This window comes from Dipodomys merriami, unplaced genomic scaffold (genome assembly GCF_024711535.1).
Source record: "Dipodomys merriami isolate MVZ:Mamm:240054 unplaced genomic scaffold, mDipMer1.0.p SCAF_5, whole genome shotgun sequence".
NCBI lineage: Eukaryota > Metazoa > Chordata > Mammalia > Rodentia > Heteromyidae > Dipodomys > Dipodomys merriami.
In genome coordinates, this window is record NW_027206068.1 from 51,995,636 (window position 1) to 52,019,951 (window position 24,316).

Sequence of the window (24,316 nt, forward strand, 5' to 3'; positions counted from 1 at the left end):
CCTCTGTACGGTATTTTCACAATAAAAAAAATTAAAAAAGAGAAAAAAAAGAAATGATATCTTTTGCTATTCACATTTTTTTATTATTTAAAATTAGGTGTCATCTACCCCAAATTCAGTAATGCAGTAAAGTAGTTCTTAGTTTTGAGTTTTCAAATCTTAGAAGCAAAACTTTCAACTTCCTTTTGAAGATGTTAGCAATTAGCATCTCCTTTAAAATACTTTTAGAAATGCTGATTTTATTTGGAACATGGTGGACATATTTAGCAGATGGTTGAAAATTTAGAGTGAGTTATCTTATGTTCAGTTCAAGGGGCGTGGTCTAATGATTACAGTTTTTTTTTTTTTTTTCTGGTCAGTCATGGGGCTTGAACTCTGGGCCTGAATGCTGTCCCTCAGCTATTCAGCTCAAGGTTAGTGCTCTACCACTTGAGCTACAGCGCCACTTCCCATTTTCTGGTCGTTCATTGGAGATAAGAGTTTCACAGACTTTCCTGCCTGGGCTGGCTTTGAACCATGATCCTCAGATCTCAGCCTCCTGAGTAGCTAGGATTACAGGCGTGAGCCACCAGTACCTGGCCCTCCAGGTTCTTATATATTTTAAAATGAAGAAACTCAATGTTTTAAATTCGAACCTAGTAACTTAATTTTATAATTATACCATATCTAATGCTTATTTAGAAATTATAGACCTCTGGCTAAAACTTTAATGTTCAAGCCAAAAGTTTACACCAATGGAGTATTTAATATGCAATAATATTACTGAGTTTAAAAATCTTAATTACAGCAGATCATAACTCAAGGTATTATTTACATTCACACATGTACAGGAATAAATATTGCTCAAAGAATTTTTATTTTTTTGTCAGTAGTGGGGCTTGAACTCTGGGCCTTGAACTCTGGGTCTGGGGGCTGTCCCTCAGCTCTTCTGCTCAAAGCTAGCGCTCTACCACTTGAGGCACAGCACCACTTCTGTTTTTCTGGTGGTTTATTGGAGATAAGAGTCTCACGGACTTGCCTGCCCAGCTTGGCTTGGAACCACAATCCTCAGATCTCAGCGTCCTGAGTAGCTAGGATTACAGGTGTGAGCCACCAGCGCTTGGCAAACAATTTAAAATTTTCATATTTACTAAAATCACAAAACAGCATTTTAATGTGTTCAAATCTTGTTCAAAAGTTGACATTTTATCAACTTTCTCAACACGTTAACTTTTAAAAATATGAAACAATATGAAAAATTCGTCTATTAAATAGTACATTAACATGTAATTTCTAAGAACAGACTTTATTATCTACTCATATTAAACTACATTATTATTAATGCTTCTGACTTGGAAGAATTAATTAGCAAAATAAAGGTTTCATGATCTAGTGTGAGAAGAAAACAGATTTTAAGTATTAATACTTACCCCAAATGCTATCATTATGTTTGTGGATTCTAACAAAATAACTGTTTTATACATGATAATGTGACAAACATATTTAGTGATATATCAATTGATACCTCAAGATGTTTATTTCTTTTTGCAATCTCACTTGGTGTTCTTCCATCTTTGGTCTGTAGCGTTTTATTAGCTCCAAGCTCAAGCAACTTTAAAATTACATTTTTATGACCCTGACGTGCTGCCCATGTTAAAGCCTGTGAGTGGGGGAAAAGAAAAATTTAAAGGAGTATAAATACTGATTAGAAAGATCTCTATAGTATTTATAACAGAATAAAAACAACATTAATGAGATTATTTAATCCCTTTATTTCACAATATAACGTCAACATATTTCCAAGATCGTAACTGCAAAGCAGACTGCAGTGCTCACAGATTTCATAAAACTAATGTTTTACAGAGTTAAGTGATGCTTGCAACAAAATAAACCATGTGTCACTGAAATATTTTCTTATTTGTGTTCTATAACCCACGCTATATGTTTATTGACTAAAAGAGTCAAATAATTAAAAAAAAATCTTTCAGCTGTTAGTGTTCAAATAGTAGTATATTTCAGCCATTCTTAAATTATTACATCTTAAGTCTCTTTTTAAAAATAATAACCAAAGTGTGGTGCTGGTGGCTCATGTCTATATTTCTAGCTACTCAAGATATGAGGATAGTCTGTGAGATTCTTATCCAGTTAACCAGAAAAAGCCAGAAGTAGAGCTGTGGCTCAGGCTATGAGTTCAAGCCCCAGTACAAACACAACACAAAAAAACAAAATGAAGCACCCCATACACCAAAAAAATCAAACAAAAATTCCTACTGTTTTTTTTACATGTTCTAGAAATAAAAAGGAAAGTAAAAATGTTTCTTACAGTATAACCATTTTCATCCTGGGCGTTAACTTCTGCTCCGTGAGCAACAAGGAGTACAACAACCTGAGTGTGACCATACCGAGAAGCATACATGATTGGTGTCATACGTCTCCTAGTGAGGAGAAAAGAAACATTTGTGTTAATACCACTCTTAGCAACTATTCAATTTCATGACCTTAACCATCCACAAAAATAAGAAGTAAAAGCTTTCAGTAAAGTAGGTAATTTAAAAATCCAATCTTCCAGCAAATAACTGAATGCTTACACAGCACCCTCTAGTGAAGAAACAAAATTGCTAACTTAATGCAAGCTTCTTTATGTGTTTATCTAAAAGTTAACATGATACACTGGAAATTAGTAATGAATGGCATCAACAAGTGGATTTCTCTGTTTCAGGTCAGCATGCTTGTCAATTTTACTGTCTCTCCATTATTTAAGTCTACTCTATCTCTTTCCTTGTTAAGTGTATTTAGTGTATTTAGGTTCTCATCATTTGTGTATGTCTTACTGATTGTCTATGGGCTTTCCTTCACATTTGTGAACCTTATTTTGATAATCATATTTAATAATTTAATAATTTCAAGATTACAAACTTCAAGATTGCACCTATAAAATTCACTATTATTTTAACATCTGCAAATATACTCCAATCTAATAATTGTCTTAGATCTTTAGGTCATGAATTACAAATTTTCATTCTTCAGGGCATCCTATCCTCAGAGTATATTCTGGCTGAAATGGCTTTTCATTTTTCACTTCAAAAGGCTAATATAATCTACATCTGAGGATGATTTTAGAAACCAACAAAGTATACCTCCAAATTCTTTGAGGTGCTACAAAATCTTAGAAATTCTCTCCTTTATGGTATCATACCTTGCTATCATGCCAAAATATATTTGTTTAACTTATCTAGTGTTTTCCAATTTGACTGTAATTTCCTTAAGGATAATAATAATTATTTTTGTCCAACACCTAATAGCCATAGTAATTTCTATAACTTATAAAGTTTGCATTCAGTTTTAGTAATGTTTTCTTTCATTATATAAACAGACATATTAATTACATTATAAATACACCTAAATTCCTACTTAGTTTATATATACTCATTTTGCCAAGAGATTTATGTTAAAATTTCTTTCTACAGTAGCATTTTAATCAACCTCTTCCTGAATTTTGGCTTATGAATTTAGCAGCCATGAGATCTAGTATATAGAGATTTATGCTTGTTACACTGTGTAGTGAGAGAGAGAGAGAGAATGAGTACTAGGTCTTGAACTCAAGAGTCTGAGTGCCATCATTAAGCTGTTGTGTTCAAGGTTAATATCCTACCACTTGAGCCATAGGTCTACTTCCAGCTTTTTTGGGCTGTCCAGGCTGGCTTCAAACTGCAATCCTCAGATCTCAGCCTCTGGAGTAGCTAGGATTAGATATAAGATACCAGTGCCCAGCTTACTTGTTACATTGTTATTAATTCTCCTTTTATTATAGCACATTTATTCCTTATTCCTGTTTATTCCATTTAATATTAGTAGTGTTTCAAATGGGGGTAGCTACACTGTCAGTTTAAGGTTTCAGATGTGTTGGCTTGGGGACTGTAGCAGGTCTGAGTGATGGATGCTTGGGATTTCCTGTGGAGCCAAACAGCAGAGGCATTGGCATAGGAGACTGTTGTATTTGCCAGTAGAGAAGTACAAGGGTGACTCACGACCATAGCAAAAGTGCCATGAGAGGCAGCTAAGATGCCAAAGGAAGCTTTTCCATTTGCCTACAAGTAAAGGAGCCTTGAGAACCCCTGCTGAGCACTGTTAGAAGCACTGGGGACAGAAGGCCTGAGTATGGCATCTGCACACTGTTTCACCCTTTGTGCCAGGAGAGAACCTTATTGCCTTAAGCAAGGCCAACAATGAAGCCTTGAGCTTGAAGCATGCAAAGTATTCAATGTCCAGGGGCTAACCCCTGGCTCTGTGTGCTAAATGCCGAGGGACAGAGCCCTTCTACCCAGACTGAAATCATGGGTTAAATAGCCTCTTGCACCCCCCAGAGATATACCATAAATATATTATACAATTGTATATATAGTGCCTGTTATATTTATTAGTGTACCCAGTGAAGCTACATTAGTGCTACATAGTGTATTCTTTATACCCCAAAATAATAAAACCTTCCTTGATAAACAAAGGTAAAAGAGTTTATGACTACTAAATCAATACTACAAACAATACTTAACCAAACCCTAATCACTGAAGAAGAAAATCAAAGGAAAATAAAGAAAGAATAATCCCACTTGGGAAATGCAGGGACAAAGAGTAAACAAATACAGAAATGGTGCTCATTGGACACTCTGCTGAAAATGAACTATACACATTATGAGTGGGATGGGAGGCAAAAACTGGGAGGGAGTGAGGTAGGGTTGACATTGTCGAAAATAAAATGTATTCTTTGTCTGACTTTTTAAACTATTTAGCATTTTTAAGTAAAAAAGATAAGAATCACATGGTTATCTCAATAAATACAGAAAAAGCATTTGACAAGATCCAATATGCCTTTATGATGAAGGCTCTGGAAAAATTAGGAATCCATGGAACATTCCTCAATACAATTAAAGCTGTATATGACAAACCTACAGCAAGCAGTATACTTAATGCTGAAAAACTAAAGCCATTTCCTCTAAACCCAGGAATGAGACAAGGATGTCCACTCTCTCCACTTCTCTTCAATTTAGTATTAGAATGCCTAACTACAGCAATAAGATGCAAACATAAAGGAGATCCAAATAGGGAAAGATGAAGTAAAACTCTCCCTCTTTGCAGATGACATGATCTTGTATTTAAAGAATCCCACGGAATCCACTCCCAAATTACTCAAGCTGATTCAAAACTTTGGCAAAGTAGCAGGGTATAAAGTTAACCCTCAAAATTCAATGGCTTTTCTGTATGCCAACAATGAGAAGAGTGCAGCTGAAATCAGGAAAGCAACTCCATTTGCAATAGCCCCTCAAAAAATAAAATACCTAGGAATTAACTTAACCAAAGAAGTGAAGGACCTCTATGATGAAAAAATTTAAAAACCTGAAAAAGGAAATCAAAACACAACTTAGAAAGTGGAAAAACCTCCCATGCTCCTGGATTGGAAGGGTCAACATCGTGAAAATGGCAATACTTCCCAAGGCTATCTACAAATTCAATACGATACCTATCAATATTGCATTCTCATTCTTCAAGAAAATCGAAGAGGCAATCCAAAAATTCATATGGAACAATAAAAGACCCCGAATAGCAAAAGCGATCCTTAAAAGAAAGAACACTTTCAAACTCTACTACAAAGCCATAGTAATCAAAACAGCTTGGTACTGGCACAAGAAGAGACCTCAGGACCAATGGAATAGAATTGAAAAGCCAGAAATGAACCTACAGACCTTTAGCCACCTAATCTTTGATAAGGAAGCTAAAAGAATAGAATGGAAGAAAGACAGCCTCTTCAGTAAATGGCAAAACTGGTTAACTACTTGTAGAAAACTAAAGCTAGATCCTTATATATCACCCTGCACCTGTATCAACTCCAAATGGATCAAAGACCTCAGAGTCAAAGCAGACACTCTGAAAACATTACAAGAAGGAATAGAAGAAACCCTAGGTCTCCTTGGCACAGGCCAAAATTTTCTTAATAGAGACCCAGAAACACAACAAATCAAAGAAAAGCTGGACAAATGGGATTACATGAAGTTGCAAAGCTTCTGCACGGCAAAGGATATAGCTAGCAAGATCAATAGAAAGCCTACTGATTAGGAGATCTTCACTAGCCATACAACAGACAAGGGTCTCATATCTAAAATATACCTGGAACTCAAAAATTTAAATCCCCCAACAATAAATCCTCAAAGAAACAGCTGTCCAATTAATAAGTAGGCTAAAGATTTAAAGAGAAACTTGTCTGAAGAGGAAAGAAGGATGGCCAATAGACACATGAAGAAATGCTCAACCTCCCTAGCCATAAAAGAAATGCAAATCAAAACAATATTGAGATTACCACCTCACCCCAGTTAGTATGGCTATAATGAATAATTTTAATAACAAGAGATGCTGGAGGGCATGTGGACAGAAGGGAACCCTACTGCATTGTTGGTGGGAATGTAAACTTGTTCAACCACTTTGGAAAGTGGTTGAACATAGAGCTCCCCTATGACCCAGCAATCTCACTTTTGGGCATTTACCCAAATGATCACAAACAAGACCACACTAAAGCTACCAGCACAACTATGTTTATTGCAGCCTTATTTACCAAAGCTCAGATATGGAACCAACCCAGATGCCCCTCAGTAGATGAATGGATCAAGAAAATGTGGTATTTATACACAATGGAATTCTATGCCTCCATCAGAAAGAATGACATTGCCCCATTTGTTAGGAAATGGAAAGACTTGGAAAAAATTATATTAAATGAAGTAAGCCAGGCCCAAAGAAATATAGGTCCCATAGTTTCCCTTATTTGCAATAACTAGTATATATTTGAGACAAGCAGAAAAGGTCAGATAAGATGATGTTAAGCGAAATGAACCCCAAGATAAGGACACAAGTGTTTTTTTCTTTCTAGCTATTGTTTCTAATGTATTTAGAAGATGATTTCTTTGTTGCTTTTACGTCCTTCCCCCACTGTATAACCCCTGTTTTCACTGTTTTTGATGTTGGCATAATTTGTGGAGTGCATTGCAACAGTAAGATGTACAAGACACTATGTCGAAAAATGAACTTTATAATTCAGGCTGGGGGTGCGATGCAGGCAGGGGGGGAATTTCGTTGTGGAGATGGAAGGGAACGTATGGTAGGGGAAAACCAGAGGAGGAGGCAACAATTCTTGATAAGAAATGTACTCATATTCATTACCTTGCTCATGTGATTGTAGCCCCTCTGTACAGTATTTTCACAGTAAAAAACTTATTTTAAAAAGAAAAATAACGAAGCAAGCATCATTAAAAACAAAATAAGAGTAAAACACAACATATCTTTCAATATACACTGAAAGCTCCAGCATGTAATAGTAAAGGCAGTGCTAAGAAAGAAAATTTATAGCTATGAGTTCCTATACAAAAAATAAAAATAAAAAAGAGAGAGAGCTTTCAAACATGAGGCACTCAGACTTTTAGGAAAACAACAAGCCAAATCGATCATTAACAGATCATAAAAAAGCAAAAATTAGCCGGGCACCCATGGCTTATACCTGTAATCCTAGGTACTCAGGAGGCTGATATCTGAGGAGCACAGTTCAAAGCCAGCCCAGGCAGGAAAGTCCATGAGACTCTTATCTCCAATTAAACACCAGAAGTGGTGCTGTGGCTCAAGTGGTAGAGCCCTAACCTTGGGCTGAAGAGGTGAGGGACATCATCCAGGCCCAGAGTTCAGGCTCCATGACCAACCAAAAAAAAAAAAAAAGGCAGAAATTAATGAAAATGATATTTTAAAAAACTACATGAAGAAATTAAAAAATTGGCTCTTAGAAGGCTAATAAGCTCCTAGCTAATTTGATAAAAGATGAGGAAAGAGATAAAAATAAAATGAGAGATGAAAAAGGAATTATCACAAGAAATACAAATAAAATCTAAAGCATTATAGGGAAATACTTTGAAAAACCTATGCTTAAATAAATGAGAAACTAGAAAAAATGAATTATACCAAGAGTATATAAACATGTAAACAGATCTATTGCAAGCAATGAGATTGAAGTAATTGGTAAAGTCTCCCCCAAAAGAAACACCCATACCTAGATGGATTCACTGTCTAGTTCTATCAGATCTTTGAAGAAGAACATCAATACTCCTTCAAATACTTCCATGAAATAAAAAGGGAAGGGATACTATTGGACTCATTCTAATTATTATACAGATACACATCAAAGAGAACATTGTGTAAACATTCTCAATACAATTCTCACAAACTTAAATCAACAATACTTAAGCAGATCTTATGCTGAAGGCCAGTGTGGCTCAGACCTCTAATCTTTGTTACTCAGGAGTCTGAAATCTAAGGATTGTGGTTCAAAGGTAACCTTGGTGGAAAAGTCTGAGACTCAATTGCCAATTAACCAGCAAAATGTCAGCTTGAAGACTGTATTTAGCAATAGAGTGCCAGTCATGAGTGAAAAGCTGAGCAATAGCATAGGCCCTGAGTTAAAAGCCCTAGTAATGACAGATACACACACAAAACAGATCATATGTCATGACCAAGAAGGTTTTATCTCAGAGGTGCAAAAAGTGTTCAACATATATAAATCAATAAACAGCACATAAATAGGATCAAGAACAAAAATCACATGATCATCTCAATGCAGAAAGGGCCTTTGATAAAATTCAGCATCCTTCCATGACAACAGCTTGGGAGAAACTAGGAATACAGTAAACATATCTGAACTTAGTAAAGACTATAAATGACAGATCTTTGGCCAAGTTCGTTTTAAATGGAGATAAACCGAAATCATTACCCCTAAGGAACTAGACAAAGGTGTCCACTTTCCCCATCATTCATATTTAAGTATAAGTATAAGATTTCCTAGTCAGAGCAATAAGACAGGAGAAAGAAATGTGATTCAGAAGAGGAAGAAAAAAGTCAAATTGTCCATATTTGCAGATATGATCTTAAATTTAACAAATTCAATGAACTCCACCAAAAAACTTCCAGATCTAGTCAATACCTTCAGACACATAGGAGGATAAAAAAATTAACACAAAAAACTAGGTTTTCTATAAATCAGTAAATAACAAGATGAACAAGAATTTGGAAAAATAATGGATAATCCCATTCAAAGTAGCCTCAAAAACAAGGAAGTATATAAGTATTAACTAAGGAAGTAAAAGACTTCTACTATGAAACTATAAAACCTGGAAGAAAAAAATTAAAGAAAATACCAGAAGTTGGAAAGACCTCCTATGATATTCAATTGCAAGAATTAACATTGTCAAAGCAATCTACATTTCCAATGCAATTACAATGTAATTCTTCAATGAAATAGAACAAAATCCAAAATTTATGTGAAATTGTATAAAATATCCTGAATAGCAAAAGTAATGTAATGCACAAGGAACATTGCTGTACATATTACAATACCAGACTTCAAATTATACTACTGAGCCACAGTAAAAACAAAAACAAAAACCCTACAAAAACTTGATACCAGCATAAATTAGACCTGAATATCAATGAAACAGAGTAGAATACCCAGGAGTAAATATAGACAGCTATAAGCCATCTAAGTTTTGACAAGGGAGCCAAAAACATAAACTGAAGAGAAAAGGCAGTCTTTTCAGCAAATAGTTTGCCTGCAGGAGAAAGAAACTTGACTCCTATTAGTAAACCTGCATAAAAATCAACTACAAATGTATCAAAAGACTCAAAGTAAGATCTGAAACTTTTAAAATATACTACAGGAAAACTCACAAAGTTAGACGCACAGGTTATCATTTTCAGAATAAGACTCCAACTGCCTAGAATCGAAACCAGAAATTGACAGATGGTACTACATCAGATTAGAAAGTTTCCACTCATGGGGCTGGGAAGGTGGCTTTGGGGGCTGGGAAGGTGGCTCAGTGGTATAGCGCTTGCCTTGCATGCATGAAGCCCTGGGTAGGATTCGATTCCACAGCACCACATAAACAGAAAAAAAAAAGGCCGGAAATGGCGGTGGCTCAAGTAGTAGAGCACTAGCCTTGAGGTGAAGAGCTGAGGGACAGAGCCCAGGCCCAGAGTTCAGGCCCCATGACTGGACCCCCCCCAAAAAAGAAAGTTTCCACTTAACAAAACAATTGCCAGAACAAAGAATGGGAATAAAATATTTGCCAACTATTCAAATGAACATCCTTTAGCCTTTAATATGAGGACCTCAAAAAACTAGCATAAGAACAAATAATCAAATTAATAAATGGGCAAGTGAATTGAACAGTTCTCAAAAGAAATACCAATGGTTCATAAATACATGAAGTGCTCAATATTATTAAACATAAAGATATGCAAATTCTATCTCACCCCAGTCAGAATAAAAATTATCAAATTAATAAACAACAAATGTTGGTGAGGATACAGACAGAAATAATGGAAAGCTTGGATTCAAAAACAAGACCAACTATGTGTTGCCTAAATGAACACATTTCATTGACAAATATAAGTCTAGAGTGAGAGGAATAGAAAAGACTTTTAAGCAAACCAAGTCTGAAAGCAGGGTCATAGATAAGAGGTCACATTTATCCAATTCTTAGTTACGTTTTCCTACTGTATGTTGCTATAGTCATTTTCCTTTTCCTCTTTGATAGTACTGAGGATTAAACTCAGGGCTTCAGACTTGTTAGGCTGGCACGCTACTGTTATAAGCCATGCTTCCAACCCTGCTTATTTTGAAGATAGACTGTGGTGAACTTTTCTGTCTGCTGGCCTCAAATGGAAATCCTCCAGATCTCAGCCTTTGAGTAGGTAGAATTACATTCTAGAGCCAGCAGTACCTGGCTCCTAGCGACACTTTCTACTACCATTTGCCTTACACTGCTGTATCCTACTCTAGTCTAGTCATCTGTTCTACTAATTGACAAATTCTTGCAGCATGGATTTAATTCTTCCTTTTTCTAAGTGCTTAAAATATATTAAGTACTTTAATAAAACGCAGTTGAATTTACTAGTGATATTAAGGAGTTTTTTTCATTTTCTTCAGGCCTCCTTAAAATTTTTAGTTAACAGTTGGTTTAAAACTAGGTTATGTACATTACAGAATGTAATTAAAATGCTTTTTTTAGGGGATTATACAGAGCCAGGTCTTATTTTTCAGTTATTTCGTTTCAATAAAACTTCCACTAGAGGGCATACAAAGAAAAGAAGAAATAAACCACTCAACTTGACAGGAAGAAAAAGTACTTTCAAAATAATTCATTTCTCTGTACTAATCATAAACTGCCTTTGTATACATATTTTTATGTACATTTCTGTATTATACACTCAAGTTTTTATCATTTACAACAATCATCTTAAAATGCAAGAGATTTTTTAAATTTTTATTTATTATTGTGAAAATACTGTACAGAGGGGTTACAATTACATGAACAAGGTAATGAGTACATTTCTTATCAACCATTGTAGCCTCCTCCTTTGTTTCCCCTTCCCATCCCTTCCCAGCCTCCCCCCCATCCTCCCCTCCCCCTCAAAGTTGTAAAGTTTGTTTTTGACATGACAACTTGTACTTCTCATTGTTGCAACAGGTCCACCTGTATTCTTATTTAAACAACTTGTTTTTCCCCTTCCCCTCCACAAATTATACCGACATCAAATACAGTGAAAGCAGGGGTTATACTGTGGGGGAGGGACATACAAAGCAACAAAGAAGTAATCTTATAAATGTGTTAGAAACAAATGCATGAAAAAAAACTACTTGAATACATATCTTAGGGTTCATTTTCCTAAGATCACCTTATCTGACCTTTTCTGCTTGACTCATACATATACTAGATATTGCAAATAAGGGAAACCATGGGACCTATGTTTCTTTGGGCTTGGCTTACTTCACTTACTATAATTTTTTCCAAGTCTTTCCATTTCCTAACAAATGGGACAATGTCATTCTTTCTGATGGAGGCATAGAATTCCATTGTGTTTATATACCACATTTTAATGCAAGAGATTTTTGAAGCAAGTATGATGAAAGTTCTGGCAACAATAAAATGTTAAGAATTGGTAATTTAACCTCCAGCTAAAGTTTTATTACATCAGCTCTGAGAAAAGCTAGAAATGCTGATAAAATGCAAATACATTCAATGGCTTATATATGGCTTGAGTGTCCACCAAATTTTCTAATGTTGAAATTGCAGTGTGTACTAGGACAAGAGATTGTGCAGAACTTTTAGAGATGGGGTGAGGGTTATGATCAGCACGATCAAAGTATTCTCAGGGGATTTCTATTCTTTTTTTTTTTTTTAATTGTAAAGGCGTTACAGTTACATGTCAGGTATTGAGTACATTGCTTTTGAATAGTGTCACTCGCTCCCTCATTTTCACCCAGTTTTCTCCCCTCTCTCCTCCAAGTTGACTCCTATTAATTCTTATGAGAATTGTTATATAAGTTTGAGCTGGCTGCACTTAGACTTGCTTCCTGCTTTGAGTTGTGATTCCTCATACATTGCCATGTGCCATTTACTGGTCCTCAGTAGAACAAAATTAATGCAGAGGTGCCATAGATTTGAACCTTCAAAACTAAGAGATAGCTGGGCGCCAGTGGCTCATGCCTGTAATCCTAGCTACTCAGAAGGCTGAGATCTGAGGACTGTGGTTAAAAGCCAGCCCAAGCAGAAAAGTCTGTGAGACTCTTATCTCCAATAAACCACCAGAAAACCGAATGTGGTGCTGTGGCTCAAGTAGTAGAGCACTAGCCTTGAGTTGAAGAGCTGAGGGACAGCGCTCAGGCCCTGAGTTCAAGCCCCATGCTGATCAAACAAACAAACAAACAAACAAACAAAAAACCCCTAAGAGATATATAAAACTTTTCCCCCCTATACACTCTGCCTCACGTATTTCTGTTACAATGACAAAACATAAAGAAAAGCCAAGTCTGGGAAACCCTAAGAAGCCAAGACCCTAGGTAAAAAGGAAGTATTTGTGAATTAAATCCCACACAGTCTTGGCAATTTTATTTTTCTGGAAGATATCTGCCAATTCCTGGGAAGCAACAGTAGAAAGTAGTACCAATAAGCATTCTCACAATTCTAGAACCATAAGTTGGAGTTCAGAGCTGACACAGCACCAAAAGCTTCAAAGATTAAAAATCTGGAAAAAGGAAAATAAAAGAAACTGACCCTACCGAGAAATGATCTGCTAAGCTTTTTGTCTTCAAAATATTTATGTTTGATAACATTATACAAATGCATGCTGAGGGTATGGGCTACAACCAAGCTAAAACCAGCTATAAAGAGGATTTTCAGGATTTCTGTAAGACTGAGGAAATATAAAACTGACACTTTATGACTCAGGTAAACTGTCCTAGTTTAAGATGAGCAAATTAAAGGAATACAAGGAAAACAGACTAATCCTGAAACCTAGCCTTGAGCCATCTCAATATCTGACTAGATATTGTTCTATCAGTTGAAAGAAATTAAGTATTTTTTGGAAGCAAACAGAATTGTACAAATGTTTATAATACCCAGAACCCAATAAAAAGTTACCATTTCTCTTAGAAGACAGCATCAAGGAGCTTGACAATCACAGGCTTCTTAAGATCATGAAACAAATAAGTAATTTACAATATAAACTTCTGATTCTAAAATACCTCAAAATAATTTTCAATTTTTTTGTGTGCCGATCCTGGGGTTTGGGCACTATCTCTGAGCTTTTGTGCTCAAAGCTAGTTCTCTACCACTTTGAACCACAGAGCCATTTTGGCTTTTAGGTAGTTAATTGGAGAAGAGTCTCATTGACTCTCCTGCCCAGGCTGGTTTCAACTGCAATCCTCAGATCTCAGCCTTTTGAGTAGCTAGGATTATAGACATGAGTCAGTAGCACCTGGTAGTTTTCCTTAAGTTTTAACAGTGAAAATTTACACAATTTTATATAAAAACATAGAATAATGTACAAAATGACAAATGAGAGAAAAAATATTCATATAGTAGTATACCATTTTGTTTCTTTTGTATTCTCACTGAAAACTTATGGTTAGTACTATACTGCTGAGAACAATGCACTAAAGTTAAGTAATTTATAAACAACATATTATATACTACCCATATAGTATATTACTCATGTGTCACATGCATGATTATATATTATATGCTATTAAATAGTTTATATTATATAATACTCCTATAATAGTTCCCTGAATTTGTGGGTTCTTTAAGAAATTTTATACTAGAATGAAAAAAATCCTATATTTTGAAAGCCATTATTTCAGTTATGTAGGATGATGTAATTTGTTATATGACATATTGAAGGTTTTCTTCGGCAATATTTTAGAGAAAAAAAATCACATAATAAGCCAGGCCCAAAGAAACATAGGTCCCATGGTTTCCCTTATTTGAAATAACTAGTATATTAGTATATGTCTGAGACAAGCAGAAAAGGTCAGATAAGTTGATGTTAGGTGAAATGAACCCCAAGATTCAAATGTTTTTGCTGTCATGCAATTGTTTCTAACATATTTATAAGATGATTTCTTTGTTGCTTTGTATGTCCCTCCCCCACGGTATAACCCCTGCTTTCACTGTATTTGATGTTGGTATAATTTGTGGAGGGGAAGGGAAAAAACAAATTGTTTAAATGGGATACAGGTGGACCCATTGCAACAATGAGATGTATAAACCTTTATGTCGAGAAACAAACTTTAGGGTTCTTTCCCCTAACATCAACTTATCTGACCTTTTCTGCTTGACTCAGACATATACTAGTTACTGCAAATAAGGGAAACCATGGGACCTATGTTTCTTTGGGCCTGGCTTACTTCACTTAACACAATTTTTTCCAAGTTTTTCCATTTCCTAATAAATGGGGCAATGTCATTCTTTCTGATGGAGGCACAGAATTCTATTGTGTATATATACCATATTTTCTTGATCCATTCATCTACTGAGGTACATCTGGGTTGGTTCCCTATCTTAGCTATGGTAAATAATGCTGCAATAAACATAGTTGTGCTGGTAGCTTTAGTGTGGTCTTGCTTGTGATCATTTGGGTAAATGCCCAAAAGTGGGATTGCTGGGTCATAGGGGAGCTCTATGTGGAGTCTTTTGAGGAACCTCCATACTGCTTTCCAAAGTATTCAAATGTTTTTTTGTGTATTTTTCTTACACGCAATTATTTCTAACATATTTATGAGATGATTTCTTCATTGTTTTGTATGTCCCTCCCCCATGGTATAACCCATGCTTTCACTGTATTTGATGTTGGTATAATTTGTGGAGGGGAAGGGAAAAAACAAATCATTTAACTAGGGATACAGGTGGACCCATTGCAACAATGAGATGTACAAGTCATTATGTCGAAAAACGAACTTTACAACTTTGGTGGGGGGGGGAATCAGGTGGGGGGGAGAGGGGGAGTATGGAAAGGGATGGGAAGGGGAAACAAAGAGGAGGCAACAATGTTTGATAAGAAATGTACTCATTATCTTGCCCATTTAATTGTAACCCCTCTGTACAGTATTTTCACAATAAAAAAAATGAAAACTGAGCTGTGGTTCAGTGGCTCATAACTGTAATCCTATTACTTAGGAGACTGAGATCCGAGGACCACAGTTCAAAGCTAGCTAGGGTAAGAAAATCCATCATATTCACCAAAAAAGCCAGAAGTGAAGCTGTGGCTCAAGTTGAAGAGTGTTAGTCTTGATCACAAAAGCTTAACTAAAGCACCCAGTTCCTGAGTTTAAGCCCCAGGACCAGCATAAAAGAGAAACAAAAAAGTTTTTAAGTTTCAAAGCTAGAATTTAAAATACAACAATAGACAAAAAGAAAGCAAACTATTTTTTTTTGTTTTTAGAAAAGTATTTCACTTTTTATTTATATTTGTATTTATATACTGTCTTTGTATTTAATGAAAAATATTTTTGTATGATAGTTATAAAACAACCTAATTGGAGCCAAAAAGAATATCAAAAGTCTATTAATGTCATTATTCATAATAATTACAAGTATTGGCCTTGACATATATTTGTCACTTCCCCTGACTCTGTTTTTTTTAATTTTATTTTATTTTATTTGTGAACATACTGTACAGAGGAGTTCAATTACATGGGCAGGATAATGTGTACATTTCTTACCAAGCATTGCAGCCTTCTCCTTTGTTTACCCTTCACATCCCTTCCCAGCCTCCCCCTTCCCCCCATCCCAATCCTTCTCCTTCCCTCCCTCCCCCCCCCCCCCGCCCGCACCGACGTTGTAAAGCTCGTTTTGGACATGACAACTTGTACTTCTTTCTCATTGTTGCAACAGGTCCACCTGTATCCTTAAACAACTGGTTTTTCCCCATCTCCTCCACAAGTTATACTGACATCAAATATAGTGAAAGCAGGGGTTATACTGTGGGGGAGGGACATACAAAGCAACAAAGAGATAATCTTATAAATGTGTTAGAAACACATGCATGAAAGAAAAAAACATTAAAATACACATCTAAGGGTTCATTTTCCTGACATCACATTATCTGACCTTTTCCGCTTGACTCATACATATGCTAGATATTACAAATAAGGGAAACCATGGGACCTATGTTTCTTTGGGCCTGGCTTACTTCACTTAATATAATTTTTTCCAAGTTTTTCCATTTCCTAACAAATGGGGCAATGTCAGGAAAGCAAACTATTAAATGAACTAATATCGAGACATTTGTATAAGTATAACCTAATCAGCATATATAATAACATCATGATGATCGAGAAACTTACCAATTACCCAAAGTAAGTTTACTTGACGTACAACTGAGTTCAATTTAAATACAGTAACTTTATACTAGATACTAATAAGTTGAATCATATTTGGAAGTTTTTAATGTAAGAGTGTGTGTGTGTGTGTGTGTGTGTGTGTGTGTGTGTGTGTGTGTGTGTGTGTGTGTGTGTGTGTGTGTGTGTGTGTGTGTGTGTGTGTGTGTGTGTGTGTGTGTGTGTGTGTGTGTGTGTGTATGAATGATCTTGATTTCTGGAGATGTGTTTTGAGAAAGTAGTGTTAAAAGCTTTCTATTAACTAGCTTTCTCACCTCTGTCTTCTTCATTTTGTGCTTTCAAAAGGACCAGGTAGATTTCCAGGCATATAAATACCAATGCTTAAATGCTTTTCATTAAGTATGCAAAGTTAAACTAAGATACTTGTTACCACATACAAGAAAAGCTGTTAACAAAAGCCAAGTGCTGTTGGTTCATACCTACAATCCTCAGGAGGCTGAGGTCAAAGGATCTAGCTTCAAAGCCAGCTATATTACACAGATCCATGAGACTCTTGTCTCCAATTAAACAGAAAAAAATACTAGAACTAGAGGCATGGTTCAAGTTGTAGACTACAAATTATGAGTGAAATGTCAAAACAAGAGTGCAAGGCCCTGAGTTGGAGCCCTAGTTCCAGAACACGTAACACAACCCTCAAATCCAACTTGTTAACAAAGTTAAAATCAGTTCTTATATATAAGGAGAACAGAGGTTAAAAAAGGTAACAAGAAATATGTAATTAATAGTGATATATATATGTGTATATATATATGTATTTCTTTTTTGGGTCCGGTCGTGGGGCCTGAACTCTGGGCCTGGGGGCTGTCCGTCAGCTCTTCAGCTCAAGGCTAGTGCTCTACCACTTGAGCCACAGCACCACTTCCAGCTTTTTGCTTTTTGCTTATGTGGTGCTGAGGAATCGAACCCAGGGCATCATGCATGCAAGGCAAGCGCTCTACCACTGAGCCACCTTCCCAGCCCAATAGTGAATAATATATTAAAATTAATCATAAAAAGAAAAATGTTCTATGCTTGGGCTAGGAATGCAGGTCGGAGGTGAAGCACTTGCATAGGCCCATGGTTTGATCCCTAGCACTGCAAAAATAAAGCAAATCTTAACTTGGCCATTTTTAGCCATCAAACTGCTAAAATCACCAAGCCTACAAAGATGTCAAGAATATTTTTAAAACAGATGCTCCCTCATACAGTTTACAGTGTAAAGTGGAAAAAAAAACTTTGAGGACTATTTAAATTTATAAGCTCTTTGAATAATTCTACTTTTAGAAGTCTTTCTATAGAACTAGTATGCAGTAGTATTATTATCCTGTTAGTAAAAATGATTTCATATCCTTATTCTGTAGCTAAAGCACAAAAACCCTCCTTTTTTACATGACATTCGTATTATAAAAACGAAACTAAAAAGAAAAATACTCTAAAATTACTGAGCTAATGAATGATAAAGTGGGAATCAAAACTTGGCAATCTGGCTCATGAGACAGTGTCCTTTTATTATTATTTTTTTACTAGTACTGGGTCTCGAACCCAGAGCACTGCACCTGCTAGCAAGCACTTTGCCACTGAGCTATGTACCCCAGCACTATTCTATACCAACACGTAACAGAAAAATGTAAAAACTGTACACAATCTAAATGTTATCAACACAATAATGGTTCAATTAATTACAGTGCACTAATAAATTCTATATAACTATTAGAGATATACTCATTAAGTGCTGACAATATCCCAACCTCATTTTTTAATTCAAAACTCTATGTATGTGTGTGCCTATGTGTATGTATGCTAAATGATGTTTTATGATAAAAATGTATTATTTATGAGCTTAAAGAGGCTAGGAAAAAGGGGGAAATTTCTAGTAACTCTTTTTTCTTTCTTTCTCAGTACTAAGGTTTGAACTCAGAGCCTCATACTGGTTAGGCAGGCATTCTATCACTGAGTCATACCTTTAGCTCTAGTAATGCTTTCCTAAATTAGCTACTTAAAAATAGTTTTGAAAGAATGTTTTTGTGGCTTCTATGTTTTCAAAAGATTATGTCAAACATTTACTTAACACTGGAAAACAAGTTAATACTGTAAACCAGTATTGCACTTAATCTACGAAGCTGCTTTAGTGACATTTATAACTAAATTTATAATCTGAGAAAGAAAGCAACATTTTTCCCAGGGTTTCTGTTGTTTATTAAAACAGACAATAACATTCAACCAGTTAATAATCACACAATGATTATATCAAAACCTTGGGCACTAGTTTATGTGTCCTAGTTTATCAATTGTAATAAAACATCTATTGAAATTAATATGCCACATCATTTTATGAAACTCTTATTTCAAGGTTGACCAATCTCTAATAACAGATGCTGGGGATGGGGGTGGGGGTGGGGATGTGGCCAAAGGGAACCTTCTGCATTGTTGGTGGGACTATAAACTTGTTCAACCACCTTGGAAAGCAGTATGGAAGTTCCTCAAAAGACTCCACATAAGAGTTCCCCTATGACCCAGAAATCCCACATTTGGGCATTTACCCAAATGATCACAAACAAGACCATACTAAAGCTACCAGCACAACTATGCTTATTGCAGCATTATTTACCATAGCTAAGATATGGAACCAACCCACATGCCCCTCAGTACATGAATGGATTAAGAAAATGTGGTGTGTGTACATATATATATATATATATATGCACCACATTTTCTTAATATATGTATATTATAGATAATAATATATAATGTATATTATATATACATATAATATATATATACATATATATATATATATATATATATATATATATATATATATATATATACACAATGGAATTCTTTGCCGCCATCAGAAAGAATGACATCACCCCATTTGTTAGGAAATGGAAAGACTTGGAAAAAATTATATTAAGTGAGGTAAGCCAGGCCCAAAGAAACATAGGTCCATGGTTTTCCTTATTTGCAATAACTAGTATATGTCTAGGACAAGCAGAAAAAGTCAAAAGCTATGTACATATGACCATATAAAATGATGTTAAGTGAAATGAACCCCAAGATAGGGACACAAGTGGGCTTTTCTTTCTTGCTATTGTTTTTAATGTATTTATAATGTATTATGTGATTTTTTTTGTTTCTTCCCCCATGGTATAATCCATGTTTTCATTGTATTTGATTCCAGTGCCCTGCATCTTATATGTACATTTTTCTTGTATGTACATTTTGGGGAGGGGAAGGGAAATAACAAAATGCTTAAATAAGGATACAGGTTGACCCATTGTAACAATGAGATGTACAAGACACTATGTTGAAAATGAACTTTACAACTTTGGCGGGGCCGGGGGTGGGAGGTGTGAGTTGGGGAGGTTGGGAGGGAAGAGATGGTAGGGGAAAAACAAAGGAGGTAATAATATTTAATAGGAAATGTACTCATTACCTTACTCATGTAACTGTAACCCCTCTGTACAGTTTTTACAATAAAAACATTTATATACATATATATGTATGCTTATACATATATATGTATATAAATGTTATATATAATATATAACATTATATATTATATAAATGTTATATATACATACATATACATATATGTATGTATATATAAAGGTTGACCAATCTGAATATAACAACTGCTTTGCCAGAAACATTGGCTGTTTAACTGGTATTTGGATGTGTAAAACGGGTCTAGGCATTCTTTAGTAAAATACCAAGACTGGTAGAAGTGAGTTAATACCTGTTGCAGCTTAGTATAGACAAAAACCTCACTAATTTTAAGTGCTGAATGTACCAGTTCAAGAGTACGTGTGTATGTGCGTGCGTGTGTGTGTGTGTGTGTGTGTGTGTGTGTGTGTGTGTGTGTGTGTGTATGGGTGTGTATGGGTGATGGGGTTTGAACTTAATACTGAGCCCCTTGCTGGTAGGCAATCTAACATCCCAGTCCTTTTTGTTTTTATTATTTTCAAATTCAATATCACATTTATGCCCAGGCCAGCTCAGACTTTGAACTTCCTCTTTATAGTTCCTGCACAACTTAGTTGTCAAGTGCATGTTAAATGCCCAAGTTTTTAAATGGTTGAAATGGGGTCTGAAAAACATTTTTTTCCTAGCTAGCCTCAAAGCATGAATATCCCAACCTCCTGGTAGTTCAGAACTTTTATCCTAGTTACTCAGAAGACTGGGGGTCAAAGGACTGCAGTTTGAGGCCAGCCTGGAAAGAAAAATCATTGAAGTTCATCTCCAAAATACCCAGAAAACAGCGTGGTTGGATGCATGCCTTAAGTGGTAAAGCACCAGGAAAGCAAGCAAGTTCTTGACTTTAAATCTCTGTCAAAGTATCAGCTACAAATTTTGTTATTTAAATTCAAATAGTCTTCTTTTCCAGATATATCTAATGTATATTAAAATATGCTATCTAGTTCCTGGGGAGGAAGGATAGTTTAGGATGTATGACATACTGGCTTATATCCTCTCCTTCATTGTGTTAAGGTAGCAAGTGATTGAGAAGATAAAGCTTTCACTATTTACAGTATCTCTCTCTTTTTTGTTTGAGACATGGTCTTGCTATGTAGTATAAATTAGTTCAAAATTTGAGATCCTCTGTCTCTATTTCCTCAGCATTATGATTACAGGTGCATACCATCAATGCTTAGCCACATCTATACTATCTTGTAGAAGTGGTTTGTAAAAAGTTGAAGAACATTAAGCAAAAAAAATCTGCATTGAATTCAGGGAGGCAAGCTAGCAAGCCTGATCACTGGTTCCAAACCACTGAATAAATGAATGTTCGCTTTAATTAGATGTGCTAAAAGCACATGTCCAATTTCAAGGTACATCTTAATTAGTTATAATCTAATTAGAAGTTATGCCATAAATGACAGAATAAAAGTCCTGTGAGTTGAAACACTAAAAATCTACAGATAGACTAAATTCTTTATAATCTTTACTTACTTAGTGATTATCTAGTATGGAAGTCTTTTCCTTTTTCACACTAGATCAGTTTCTTAAGTTTTGCACTATTGATATTTTGAGGTTGGTAATTCTTGGTTTGGGAGGGCTATCTTATGAATTGTAAAATGTTAGCAGCATCCCCCTAAGTGACTAAATGCTAGTACCATCTTTCAGGTGTAACAATCATTTAGACATTGCCAAATGTCTAAAATAGACAGGCAAAATCTACTTTGCTTGAGAAGTACTCAAACTAGATCTGCTTTTAAAAAAATTATTCCAGTGAATATCTGGAAATGACCTACAGCCCAAGAGTACCTCATAAGACTATGACTATTCACACCAAGCAAGAGATCTTAATTGAATTGATAAATTAGGAACAATTATTCTATTCATGCCAGACATTTCTGTGGAACAGGCTAATTCCTACTTCTCTATTTTGAAGATTAGATAAAAGACAAACGGGCTTAACAGGAAGGTGGAGTGGAATATGGTGCCACATAAGTAGGTCGATGTGGCAGAAACTGTAGGCAATCTGATCCATTCTAACTATTATTGACATCTCAATAGATTCTTAATATATTTAGTTTGTTTTTATGTGCCTAAACACTATTATACATACATGATTACTTAATAAATTGGCCAAAACAATTAAATTGGTATCTAATTAGGAAAGTCAAATATTTTATATATATTTTCTTACCATTCGTATAGTTGTAAAATGTTATAAGGAGAAAATATTTATGAAGTTTTACTTTGTAGCTCTCTGATGTTCCAATCTATGACAACATTAAATGATAATTTATTGTCCTCTTTCACATTCCAGTTATTATTTTGGTGGATCATGGAGCTTGAATTTAGGGCCTGGGCACTGGTCCTTGCTAGTGCTCAACCACTCTGAGCCACTTAGCACAACTTCTGCTTTTATGGTCGTTAACTAGAGATAATTTCCTACCACGATCCTCAGATCTCAGCCTCCTTAGTAGCTAGGATTACACATGTGAACCACAAGCACCCGGCTTGCATTCCAAACTCTTGCAACATGCTCCAAAACATTAAATATAGAGTCTGTTATTGTTTACACCGGGAACCACAACTTTGTGACCTATTTTCATCAATCAACAACTATTTAGCCAAGTAATATTCATCAGTTTTAAAATTAGCAGTATCAAATGATTAGCAAGAGTCAAAGGCAAATGTCTTTAAACTTTTGAAGATAGTAAAGCTCTTACCTACAAGCAACATTTGGGTCAGCATTTCTTGAAAGTAATAGTTCTACACATTTCAAGATCTGTTCTTCTGAGCCACTAGCAGAACAGGCAGTTATCAAAATAGTCACCTTATCTATAGGGAATAAAAAGCAAGGGGAAAAAAAATCCTTACACATTAAGAAGCATGTTTACTTGACTTCCTTACACCCCTTCCCAGATCTCTCTCTTGGCACACTTTACAAAACAGGAGATTAGGGATAAATCCCTTTCATCTAAAAAGCACATATATTAACTTCTTTCTCCTATTTCCATTTGTTCAGGAGAACAAAAAGAAGTTGGCCAGGCATAGTAGTTCATGCTTATAATTCTATCACAGGAGGCTAAGTAAAGAGGATTTCAAGTTCAAGGAGAACCTGGGCTCCCACCTGAGTTATATGAGTTCCTGCCAGTTTAGGCTGTGATACTGTCTCAAAAATGAAAAAAAAAAAAAAACCCACAACAACCAGAATGTAATTATACCACAGACCTTATTATGAGTAAATTTTGATTGATCAAAATTTTTGTAGCTGAACTCATGGTTGGAAAACGATATATTGTCTCTGATTTCACTTTCTCACTTATTTGACAATGCTTGAAATATGCCTTCCCCTATTGAATCTATCATAAACTGCTACTTTCATTAGTTTCTTTTCAGTTTTTTACTTGATCTCTTTGAATTCATCCTATTTCCTAACACTCTTCTTCACTTGGTTCCTATGGCATCAGAAGAGAAGAGAGTATATTAACAACACATAAAAACACATCAATTAAAAACTCAGGAATTTAAGTCTGTTCACAATAGCCGTGTTTTACATTAGTGGTGCAATACTGACATAACAGTCTAGTCCCACTTCTGCATTAATACACTATAGTTCTCATGACTGTATCATATTTAATGCATGAAACTAATACCTACTTTCTTTATCTAATGTGCTATTGTGACACATAACAAATTTATGTGTACATAGACTTTAAAAATGTAACATGAAAAAAATTTAAAAAGTAAAATGTTTTACAACAAAGTATTCTTTGTTTACAGAGAGGGAGAAGATGGAAGAAAAAACAAACAGTTTGAGTGCTATATATATACATATATGTGGTGTTGAATTTAAATGGTCTCACACTTGATAGGCAGGTACTCTGTTCTTGAGCCATATCCCAGGCCCTTTTTATGCTTCAGTTATTTTTCAGGTGGGGTCTCATAGTTTTGTCCTGAACCAACCTAAGCCCAGTCCCCACTCCCCACCTCATGTACATCTTCCTCCATAGCAAGAACCACAGTGCTACCATGGCCAGCTTATTGATTGAAATAGGGATCTCACTAACTTTTTGCATAAACTGTCTTCAACTCATAATCTTCCTGATCTCTACCTCCCAAGTAGAATATTTTGTTTAC

At 35.4% G+C, this 24,316-nt stretch overlaps 1 protein-coding gene across 1 annotated transcript in view; it reads right to left on the bottom strand.

Moving 5' to 3' along the window:
- The window catches only part of Asz1 (ankyrin repeat, SAM and basic leucine zipper domain containing 1), a 47,929-nt gene that overhangs the window by 18,996 nt on the left and 4,617 nt on the right, over nt 1-24,316 (bottom strand). The window contains exons 4-6 of the mRNA XM_069997289.1: nt 22,903-23,014; nt 2,303-2,414; nt 1,505-1,639 (exon numbers count right to left, since the gene is read on the bottom strand). Coding sequence (XP_069853390.1) covers nt 1,505-1,639; nt 2,303-2,414; nt 22,903-23,014 — 359 coding nt within the window. The remainder of the gene's footprint in view (nt 1-1,504; nt 1,640-2,302; nt 2,415-22,902; nt 23,015-24,316) is intronic.